Source organism: Podarcis bocagei, assembly GCF_964188305.1.
Source record: "Podarcis bocagei genome assembly, chromosome: 12".
Lineage (NCBI taxonomy): Eukaryota > Metazoa > Chordata > Lepidosauria > Squamata > Lacertidae > Podarcis > Podarcis bocagei.
In genome coordinates, this window is record NC_138137.1 from 21,996,494 (window position 1) to 22,008,791 (window position 12,298).

Consider the following 12,298-nt stretch of genomic DNA (forward strand, 5'->3'; position numbering starts at 1 on the left):
GCCTTCTCTGGTGGCTTGGGCGACCCCCCAGAACAGCACAGGCAGCTGCAGGTAAAAGAGAAAATGGGTGAAAATTGCTGCCCCTGCTTCCTCCAATAGGCAGCATCTACAAATCTCATTCAGTTCCATGAATAGAAGCAGCTCTTTCATTCACAGAAGGAACTGTCCTGGCTGCCACCCAAGAACAACAACAGGTGTACTTTCTTGGAAGTAAGAAGCCAAGTTTTATTCAGACAGCATAAACTCAGCAACAAGAGAAGAAATTAGTTCAGATGCCCCTGGACATCAGCGATGAAGCATAGATCAAACCAAACTTTAGGTTTGCAGGCTCAGGAGCTGCAGTCTGAGACTGTGCATGAATGAAGCTGTTCCAACAATTGACCGTATCTACCCCCCCCTTTGAACAGATGTGCAGACCTAGCCAGGCCCTCCTCCTTGGAAACTGGGTCTGCCCCTGGCTGTGGAGGTGCTGTCATTGATTCGGAGACAATAAACGACTTTCATTCTCCCTTGACAGCTCAGTCGATGCCATGGAGCTCTCCTCTGGCACTGAAGGGACTTCCCTGGCATTGGATAACCCCACCTCCTCCCACTAAACCAAGGAAGAGGGGGTCTGTGAGATTTCCAGAGGGAGATTCTCATCAGAAAGGCTCAGCTGCTGGTCCAGGGCTTGAGTGGGAGACCTCCGATAACCATTTGTCTCTTCCTCCCATTCATCGTCACCTGAATCCTCGGGGAGGGAAACACTTTGGATCCTACCCATTATCTGTACTAGAAGAAAGAATTTTGTGGCATGTAGGGGTTTTTTCTTGTAAAGCCACCAACTAGACATCTTGAGCTGAATAGATGAATATAAACATTTCAGGACTGTAAAGATATAATAGAAAAGCAGTATCATTGTGGGATAGATAAGGAGTCCAACATAAAACAACAAATTATCATTAATGGAAGGGAAGGGGCTACAGAAGTTGTATATGGTAAAAAACAGGTCAGGGGGGTTTTTTTAATCGTGTGTACCGTAAGGTATTGTACAGTTTTCCTCAGCTGACAATATTTGTAGTGAATTTGAGGCTTTTTAATGCTTCTTAATGTACCTATGTATTTCATATTTGTACAGTAGAAGTTTCTGGTTACAAACCCAAACCTAATAGAGGTCACTTTCCGTTCTGGAATAGACTTTCCATTCTGTTGGAAAGTTTTATTGTAGACTGGTGTCAATACTATAACATAATAGGAGAGAGAATTTAAACATCAGAGCCTTTAGTTGCTCTGTTGTCTAGCCTTTGAGATCATTGCTATTGAAATGAAACAAGCTTGGACTACAGAGGCATTTAAATCTAGACTTAAAAGGTATTTGTTGATCTTTTTTATATTATTCTATTAAGGATTGTATAAATTTAATGTAACTCCTAATGCTGTCAAAGTGCCATGGTTACTTGCATAGTAGATGTTACAACATTCATAACATTTATAATTGAATATGAAGCATTAATATATGACCATAAACAGTTCATATAGATAACATTCAACTGCTAACTAAACATTAGAACAAAAAAGTGAAATATTATTGACAATCACCTTAAAGCATAATTTTATTACGCTTATTGGCTTTGGCTTTGTGTACTTGCTCCTGCTCCTGCTGGCCACATGACCCAGAAGCTGTCTGCGGACAATCGCTGACTCCCTCGGCCAGTAAAGCGAGATGAGCGCCGCAACCCCAGAGTCGTTCGCGACTGCACTTAATGGTCAGGGGTCCCTTTACCTTTACTTGCTCCTGAAATGTATGGCATACAATCATTAGAAAATTCTTCAGGGGTGGGGTTTAAGGGTGGGGCAGAATGTAGGAAAAACATAAAAGTTCCCAGATTCGTGAAGTTTGGAGACTGCCATTTCAGCTAGGGAGAATGGGGAATGGAAGAGTCACTTAAGCAAGTGGTTGTAGGGAGAAAACGCATCAGGCGAGAGTCCAGAAAATGAGGATGGGAGAATATTAAGGTCTTTGCTGGCGTGCCAGGTTCATTCTGTCCTTTGATCAAATAATCTGATGATGAGTTTATCAGATTTTAATCTAGTTGTACTATTTGTTTCCCACAACATTTTACTGGAGTGAGTCCATCTCTCACCTAATCTTATTTCTATTCATTGCCTCTATCCTTGCTTTTCTTCTTCTGTTCGCTCTGAATTTTGCACTGCCTCACCCCCTTAGTCCTGATACCTTATTGTAATTAAGCCAAAATATTTGTAATAACCACACATTTGACCCTTGCTTCCTCTCTCCTCCCCTTTCGCTTCTATATGTCTCTTTTGGATTGTAGGCCACTTGGGATGGGGGGGGGTGTTGCATCTGTTCTGAGTAAAGTGTCATGTGCACAGGATTCAAGCTCAGCTGGTTTTTTTCTCACCTATTTCATCATTTGTATCCTGGCAATGGCCCGGGAACTGAACAGCCTCTCCTGATTCAAAACTCATTAAGAAATAGAACTAAGTGTAATTGGCATACTGATAGTACCTCACCCTAAAACTCCTAATGACCGCTCCCAATGGCTTCATGTTGGTATTAAATAGAAGCAGATATAAGATAGTCCTCCTGGTTGTTGTTTATCCCATTCCTTTCGTACGCTCCTGATAAAAATCACATATCTGGTCAAATGTTATCCATTCTTATTTGAATAGGTTTTCACGTGTTGAAAAGCAGGGGAAGTCGCATGAAGATTTTTCCTTTTGCAAACAGTGTTTCATATAGTGCAATTTTTTTGTGGGGGGGGGGGAGAAGGGAGAGAAATGAAGGAGCATGTAAGTGTTGACCTATTGGAAGTGCATTCCCTTGACACATTCAGAACACTTGCAAAAATAGTGCTGGTTCAGAGCAAGTCTTTGCACAGCTTTCTCTACCTCCCAGCCCCAAATTGTTCACCTTATTCCTAGCAATAGTTAAGGCCATCATGTTTATGTTGTGAAACACATCTGTGGGTGAAGGATGGCATATAAATGCAATCAATCAATCAAGTAGCCAATCCAGATTTTGGCTACATGGTGGTGCCACTAAGGTAAAATGAAGATACTCTGGAGTGAAGGCAATGCCATCACCCACAAATCTTCACCTATAAAATATTCCCTACATGAAGGACATAAGCCAGAGAACTATGTCATCGCGCCCCTGACTGACTGGCTGACTTCTTCTTCTTCCTAGGTGTAATTCTGTAACATGTCATTGACACAATAACAAATTAGTGGTAGATTTATACTGAACCAGCCATGTACCATTCCCCAGATTTTGTTGGACTACAACTTCCATCATCCCCGAGCTCTGGCCTTGCTAGCTAGGGGTGATGGGAGTTGTAGTTCAACAACATCTGGCAACCCACAGGTTGAGAAAGGCTGCTCTACAATGATGCCCAGTGTTAGGGAATCATTTCAGTCAGGAAGGGCACTATAGCGCAATACAAGCAGGACGAGCCACTTACCTGATCCCCCCCTTAAAAAAAAGTGTGAAAATTGCAGTATTTCAGCAGGAAGCTACAGGACATTAGAAATGAAGCAGTATGTCCACCCCAAGACTTTTATAGGCACAGACAATATTGGAAATGTCATCACATATAACTGCCCTGACACCATCATGAGCCCAAATTATCATGTATAGACTGTAAAAAGGACATCTGAAAGGCGCCTCTGTCAGACTAGTTTTTAGAAGGGCAGCATGCTTTTCTAATATGGGGGAAATATTTTAAATGTGTTTTCTCTAACCTGAAGTGATTCGGTTCTTAGCTTTTCCTTTCAAATGAAGAACAATGTGAATAAAAAGTACCTCGGATAGTTTTCTTTTTCTTTCTTTTTCCTGGATGTATGTGGCCTAATTTGTTTTGCATAGACTGGTAGGCTATCAATGTTCTATGAGTGTTGTCACAGTATTGTATAGAACAGCTCCTGCGCTGTTCTATACAATACAAACTTATTTGCACAGTTGGTCACTGTGTGCCAATTCAAACTGTCAGTTTAAAGCTGCACAATGAAAGGGAAAGTTACGTGAATGGGACCCAAGTCTACTGCAGGCTAAAGCTTTTAGCATGGTAATAGATACTTGGAATAATAAATCTGATACGGGGTTATCTGTGTTTTAGTTTGTCCACCTTCATAGGCTTCTGCTCCCATTTGCATTGTAGCCTTTAATGCCTTGCCTTTTATCATTTTATATATATATATATATATATTAATATGATATTTATTGAAAATTTTTGAAATTACAAAGAAAAAACAAAGCAGAAAAAGAAAATAGAAAAAACAAAGAAAAAACAAACCACCTCAAACAATACAAATTCAAAAAACAAAAATACACCGCAAACAAACAAAAAAAATCCATCATTCTCAAATCCTCAACTCTCATTACCTTCTTTCTTTGACCTCCTCCTCCTCCCTTTTTTTGTATCCTGGTTAATAATTATGCAGCAAATCCTTTCCATATTTCATAGTATTCTGTCATTACATTACCTTAATCTATTTTCATCTTATCTTATAGAGAACCTTAAAAACTTAAAACTTAAATCTTATTTTTACCGACTTCTCACAACCATAATATTCTTACCTAATTCTTTAAACATTTTTACTAGAGCCAAATAATTTCGTTCCAACATTTTTCTAACATTCATCAATTTTATAAAACAATCCTGATAATAAAAAGAGAAATAAAAACAATCCAATCTTCATCCAGCGTCCCTTCCTCCTGGTCCCGGGTTTTGTCAGTCCTTTTTATCCCATCGATCTAGCGCATTAACCTGGCAACCTTCTATCCGAGGCCCTTAAATCTCTTCCATGTCCCTTCCGCAGCTCTTCTTCATATTCTCCTTTCACTCGTGGGAACTCCAGCTTGGTGATGTTTTTGACCCTTTTCAACAAATCAGCCCCTTTTCCATAGTCCAGACTCAACTCCATGTGGTATTTAAGATGTTTCAGAATCCCTCAGAAATTAAGAGCCCCCCCACAACTCCAAACATCTCACGGCCCATTGCCAGACTCGGAAAGTCCAAACATCCTTGCATAGGGGGGGGTCTATCCAACCCCCCATTTCCAGACCAGTCCAAACTTTATCTTTCCAAATCTGGCTTTTTCCAAGTTCATTTGTCAAATCCAAAAGCTCTTGCTCCTGCAGGGCCGCAGCTCCCTCCATCTCTGGCGCCCAAGAATCAGCAACACCCTCTTTTCTCATCTGCTCTGCCAGGACACACTCCTGATCTAATTCCTGGGTGGGCTCCACATAGTTTCCTACTGCCTGTTCAAAAATTCTGGCCGCATTAGTCATCAAATCCATCTTCTCACTTAACTGTTCCAGTAGGGCACTTGTTTTACAGAGAGCACACAACAGAGCCTCTGAATACATTGTCCTACAAGGTCACAAGTCCATTCCCACGATTGTAACCTGAGACAGCTGCAAGCTCCCTGGAATTAGTTACAGTTTCACAGTCTCCCTCTAGGGGGAGAACTATTTGTTCTTGCAAGAAAGTATCCTTTTTGAGATATTTTGCCAATATTTGTTCCTTTAAAGTGCGAAAGGAAACAATTGAATCACTATGTTTCTCTTCCTTTAACTATCTGTCAAAAACGTTTGTCTCTGGTCAATGAGCTTCAAAACGTCAGTCCTGACACCCCGCTCCAGCATCAGGACGGTGGAAAGTTACTTTACTTTAAACTCACTTCTGCAGGTTTAAACAGTCCAAAAAAGATCCCCCTTCTTCTCCTGCTGCCGAAGGGGGGTTCAACAATTTTAAATGATGAAAGCCAATCCTTTAGAAGTGATTTTCTGAGCTCTAGTTTACGTTGTCTTTGCTTTACTCTGTCTACAAAGAAACGGAAGGCTGACTTCCTGTTTAGACCTTCCCGTTTCAGTACCAAATTAAAGTAATTTTTTAAGTCCAATTCCTTTCTTCTCGCAAGACCTTATTTAAAGTCCGATTGTTCAAAGTTTAAGTACTCACGGATGCTTATTTTAGAAGCCAAATTGTCCCAGGAAAAAGGCAGCGGTCTCCGGCAACGGCTGTGCGGCTTCGCTCCATGGAAATAGCAGTTGACTCACAGCACCACGCCACTTCCCCCTCTTCACTTCGGAGCCCGTTAGTGGGTTCCTTTGCGGGTTGGGGGGCGCTAAGGGCGCCCGCCGAGTCCCATGGTCACAGGCTTCATCCGCCTGTGATTTTTAGCTGGGTCCCCGCTTCGCCGTAGGGGAAAAGACCCATTTCACGCAGAGCTAGTCCCTCCAGTTCAGAGGGAGTCCGCCATTGCCGATGGCGCCACCCCGGAAGTCCTGCCTTTTATCATTATAGCTCCAGATGTGTCCTGGACATTGTGGATTTTCTAGGATGAAACTGTCTCATGTGTATAAATAGGTCTTGAAATATCACAAGACATTTCCATTTAAACATGAAAAAACACCAAAATCTTGAGGCCTAATATTGGTGTATTGTAGCAACAATTTCATAATTAAACTTTATAAATCTACCTATGCATAGGATGGTGTACTTCCTACTCGCTGATCCATCTTCAACAAAGGTCATCAACGAGCTGACAAATGTGTTCAGTTGACCTTTTATCAGTTGCATCTGATAACTCTGTCACTTTGTTGAAAACAGGAGCTAGCAGCCATAACTTCCAACTTTGCATTTAATGGATTGCCTACTGCAGGGCACTATATAGTATCCCTGAGGACAATTCTGAAGATTCACAAGCTGCAGCTCACCTCTTGACTGTAGAATGAGTAGTTGCACTTGAGTAAAAATAACTCAAAGTCCAAGTGAAGACTCTCAGCATTATCAGATCATCAAATTACAGTTCCAGATTTGCCACGCTTGTGACGAGGGTTGTCTTGAAAATGACGGTTCCACTATATCTGTCATAAAGGAATGCCAAATCTTATTTAAAGTGTCTGGAGCTTCTAGTAACAATAGAAGAAGACATTTCTGACATTTGCAAAGGAGTGGGATACCATCTGTGTAATAATTTTAAGGAGTTTTCTCTAAGAAAACTGTAAAAAAAAAAAATTCTAAGGGTCATGATTCCCAAATCTTATTCCAATCCTTGGGAAGAATTTATGTGCCAATATCTAGGTCCTATATGTTTTTAAGGGGTTCCTGAGATCCACAAGTTATATTAATCAATATAGAGTACAAATTAGAAAGGAATCCTTTCCCGTCTGTATCAATAGTCTTTCTCCTCCTGCCTGTTGAGTTCTTCTGAAGAAGCCCTGATATTTCAGGGTCTGGGAAAAGCGGGTAGGAGCTGGCCTTTTTCTGAAGGTTTAGAATATCTTTCATGTTCAGATCCACCAAGCTTCTTCTGTCTATTCACCTTTATGAAGAAATGAGGGGTGTTTTTTGTTTTTGTTATACTAATATTATATAGCAATTTCTTTTGGGTGGTTGTTTAGGAATCATTTTGTCTTAAAATTGACATCAGTTTCAATACTCACTTGCAAAGCTGAAGTGTAAGGACTAGGTTTTTCTTTTCTTTTTGCTAAATAGCTCTACAGACCCTGGTCCATTGAGAACAAAATCTGGTGGTTGTCCTCCATTGCAGACAGAAGGATGTAATGAATGAGCGCAACACAAGCAAGACTTGTGGGTGGGATGGGAATATCAACTGGAGGGTTGTGGTTTGTTTTTTCTTCAAGTACATGCAACGTGAAGCTGAGGTCCATAGTCATGGATTCTGGTATCATTTACATTGGATATGCATGCCGTGTTTGTTGGGGAGCTGTGGGTATATATATTTTCAGAAACTGAAAAATTCGGTTATCAGAAGTCCTTTAAAAAACCCTAATGTTTGAAATGGGCTTTCCTTACCCACTCCTCATTTCTCTTCTGTGTCTGATGAATAGAAAAGAGAGTCTACAGAATTGGGAACAGCCTTTAATAGTACTGGGTGAAGGGGAGAGAGACAGAAAGAAGAAAAGGAACCAGTACTTTGACAGATTGTTCATTAAATGTCCCTTTTATTGAGAATTATAAAAACAAGGTGCTTAACACTGCTGGGTCATTAATGTGATACATTAAAAGGTTACTGTCAAGATAATTTTTCAGTTCTGAAAATTGACGGTAAGGGTTTATAGACAGTGCTCTTAATATTCTGCTTCGAAGATAAGGTATCTTTTAACTTGCCACTTGACAAAATCATTATGTTGTTATAAGCCTACTCGTGGAGAGTGTGATTAATGTTAAAGCATAAATAAAACCTTATTTGAAGTGGGGTGGGGGGAGATTTGGGTTGCTTATAGCAAATCCTAATTTAACAGATGTTGACTTGTGTACAAGGTGGTGATGTGGAAATACTGAGTGACAGGTTAGTATACAATTAACCTTGTTTAATTCTTTCATTGTCTTCCACCTACAGTGTGGCATTTCAAATCCACGCTTCCTTTCCAATAGAATTAGGGGGAACCCCTTTGCTGATATTAATTAGCATTCGTGATACAAATAGCCATCTTTTCGGGTATTTGTGAGATCTCCATTTTTCAAAAGATTTTTTTAAAAAAAACTCATAGAAATGTGCTGGCAACACATGGATGGGAAGAAATAAGAGAAACTCTCTAGCAAGCTCTGTGCATAAAAGGAATATTGCATCTTGCACACTCCTGATTACCCTGTATAAACAGCTTTTGACATCTGTCTTTATAGTTTTTGAGGAGAGGAAGACTTTGTTAAAAGAACCATTTTTGTATAGCAGTCACCATTTCAGACTTGCTTTACCTGTAATATGAAAGCAGATGGTCTGCATGTCTTTTGAATATTTATAACTATCAAAAACAATCTCTTGTTATTCACCCTTAGGCTTATGAGATGTCAGGACTGTTCTAGTTGGGGGGGAAATCATCTTGGGTGTTTACAGAAAGAGGATTACATTGAGCTGAAATGACTATACATTTTCCAGTTTAATATTTGTCCATCAGCTGTTTAATCGTATTTAGATAATTGTGTAAATAAGTTGTTGTAGCCCTTGCCCCCTCTGCTGATAGAGCTTGAAAGCTTTCAAGAACAATGAGCCAGTTATATAAATGATTTTTTTTTCATTTCCAGTTTAAACAATCAGAAAGGACTATGAAAGTTCTGGCTATGATACTTTTGGAAGGGCATACTTTTCACATGCAAAAATAGACTAAATATCTCTGTTCTCAATATCTTAGAACATCTATTTCTTAAGTTACCTCCTCCGTCAGATGGCACTTTTTTGTAAATTCGTATCTTCTTTGATGAAGCTGTTCTTGGTCTTCTTTACAGATATGTAAAAAATTATACTTAAAAATGGCGAGTGGGGCGGCGGCATGGAATTTGGGGACAGTGGAGGATAAATGGTTTTGTGACCTGAAGCTGAGCAATCACAGATAACAGATTTTGTAGTGGCTGGTTGATTTGGCAGCAAAGCATGAACAGTTTTGGTTTAGATGATTGAACTGACCTGATTAACGTTGTTTTTTCCGTTGCTTCCCAGAATGAACAACAATGCATTTTTAATCATAAGCCATTTACGATGAGAGAACCTACAGGTCATAGTTAAGAAAGGCCATCTATAATATGCTGTACTGGTTGATGAAGATTGGATCAGATATAAAAGTACACCTAGGGATAAATCTTCTCTTGTCTTATGAATAAACAATATTCAACCTCAGGTCCCCACCCCCTTTAAATAACAAAATGTATACGAAATTACTGAGGTGCCATCTTATCCCATATTATGCAAGGCTGGGATTCAGAATATAGGATACATTTTAAAGCTGTCTAGATGAAGCAAAACTGAACTTGGGTGGGGGGTGGGAATCAATCCCTATTGCCACATAGTTATGGATGAGATAATTATAAATAATGTATTTGGCTGTAAAAGAAAGCTCAGTCTGTGGCAGATGGTAGCATCCCAGTGTAGTAGGGCTTTTGGAAAGGTGGCACCATTTCAGATCAAATCTTCATCAGACTCTCAGAAAAAGAACTACAAGTACTGTGCATGTATAAATTTGGGTACTTTTTGATCTTAGAGACACATATGAACTCAAGCAATTTCGCAGTGGATGTGCAGAGACACACAGATCTGTCGGCAGTTTAAATTGTCCAAATTTTTTTACTTTCCCAGGAAAGGGCAAAAGCTGTTACCAGTGTCACTATCTGTGACACTATAACTTGCTATATTTTATGCTATTTCTTTTTTGCCTGTATTTTAAAACTTTTTGCAGCCATAGGTAGCACAGAGAAAACAACTGAAAATATGTCTTTGCAAATCTTTTTTTGCCAGCTAGCAATATTTAAGTTAACTTTAGAAGTATTTGAAGTGGAAAGAAAAATGGTAAAAGCCAGCTACAGAAAAATCTCAGTGCGAACCTTTAAATGTATTGCAGTGTTATATTCACTTGGGAGTTGTATATTTGAAAGATGATATATATATGTGAAAAAGTCCTTTTCATGTGAAATTGAATGAACACAAGATTGCCTTGCAGAGAGTTGACAACAGTAATCTTTTAGCTGTCTTTCTGATATGATACTTAGCTAGCACGTGATGAACAGGATTGACAGCCGCCTGTCATTTTATAGACTTGAAAAGTCCCACAGGTGTTAATTCTCATGATGTCTTTATCTTGGCACTTCGATTTTGGACTTCCATGATTTCTGCCTCATGCCATTGCTTCACCATACACAGTCCTTGTACTGTTTTGATCCTCTGCTACCCACCTTTATAGATTCATAAAGGACAAGTAGTGTTACAAACAAGGTAGTTATCTGATCAAGCCCCTTCTGGTTCATTGTAAGAGTTATGATTAAAGAAACTTAGATGGCTTGTCACCCATCTGTAAGGATGGGAAGAAGGTCTCATGTACTGTGCCACACCCAACAGGTAAATTGTGTTGTGCTCTGAAGGTGAGGGATGGAGTTGCAAATCGGGGGGGGGGATGCAACTTCACTTTAGTACCTGGTATAACAAGCTCAACTACTATCTCTGTTATGAGTGGAGGGTGGATCCATTCAGATTCATCTTAATGTATTAAATTGATATATTTCCTTGCATATGTTAAGGATTATTTCCTATTGAGCCTGAAAACTGAAAATAGCACTTGATTAGTGGGGGAAGTAGGGGATAAAATTATTCTAGAAATTTATTCTTTATAGAAATACTATTAGAATTTTAGGTGTGCATAATTAAATAATACCAGATGAATATGATGCAAAAATTGAATCATGTAGCTTCCTTCAATAAGACTTATAAGCAGATATCTTTGACCATTCATTATAAATTGCCGGGTTTGCCATTTTTCCCTAGGTGGGTGTTCCTGTGTTTACATAGTCATGTGAGAAGATCGTGCAAGCTTCGATTTTGTTGCATTTTCTTGCCCTGGAAGCCTCATAACATAGCAGCTTTAAAATGTGTCAAAACAAAACTTTACATGATTTTTAACACAAGGGAGAATATGTGTTGTCTTCCATTAATGTATATTTGTGTGGAAAAACAGCCCCCAGAGGGTCATGGGCTAGATAAAAATATGACAAATTTTTTGCAAGCGATGCTACGCTGGTATTTCTGTCAAAGATACTGGCACAAATAGCAGGGATCTAAAGAATTAGAATTCAATATAGTATTGAGTCTTAAAATATTATCCATCAGATAATTAAAATAATGTCTTTTGTTAAACATCTCAATAATACAGATGCTTTTGCCCTCCTTTTTCAGAGTATGATTTCTTCCATTGTGAACAGCACTTACTATGCAAACGTCTCGGCAGCAAAATGTCAGGAATTTGGGAGGTGGTATAAACATTTCAAGAAGGCAAAAGATATGATGGGTAAGCATAAAGATAAGAGCTGAAGTAATGGTGACTACTTGTTTATGATTTGAAGAACTTTTAAGCTTATTCAAATTCTGGAAACTTGGACTTGTTTTTGCTAATATGTACAAGAGATGAGAGAAAGTTTTCCTGCTCCCGGAACACTTTTTGTACAGTATAGCCAAGGAAGAGGAAGAAAGCTGTGTAAATGCTTGAATGTTAATAATGTGTAGTTAGCATTCATTAATATTGGCATACTGACACTTGTTAGCTTTCTCAAAGTTTTAGAAATAAAAAAGGGAATCATAACATTTTGAATACTGAAAACATTTCAGATTTTAAATCTGTCATGTGGCCATCATAGCTGAAATAATAATAATGGCCGTATGTTAAAATACTGGTTTAAGAAAATAATCTCAATTTAAGAAAGACTAAATTCACCATATTTTTTGGCTCATGGTTTCTCAGTGAATCCTGTAGCCAAAGGATTCTTTTGACTGTATGTATGCACCATGA

At 39.0% G+C, this 12,298-nt stretch overlaps 1 protein-coding gene across 17 annotated transcripts in view; it reads left to right on the forward strand.

Moving 5' to 3' along the window:
- SATB1 (SATB homeobox 1) overlaps window positions 1-12,298 on the forward strand; it is a 127,477-nt gene that overhangs the window by 46,688 nt on the left and 68,491 nt on the right. For all 17 annotated transcript variants that reach the window (XM_081164513.1, XM_081164510.1, XM_081164515.1 and 14 more), the window contains one exon: window positions 11,689-11,800. In XM_081164513.1, the coding sequence (XP_081020639.1) occupies window positions 11,689-11,800 (112 nt within the window). The remainder of the gene's footprint in view (window positions 1-11,688; window positions 11,801-12,298) is intronic.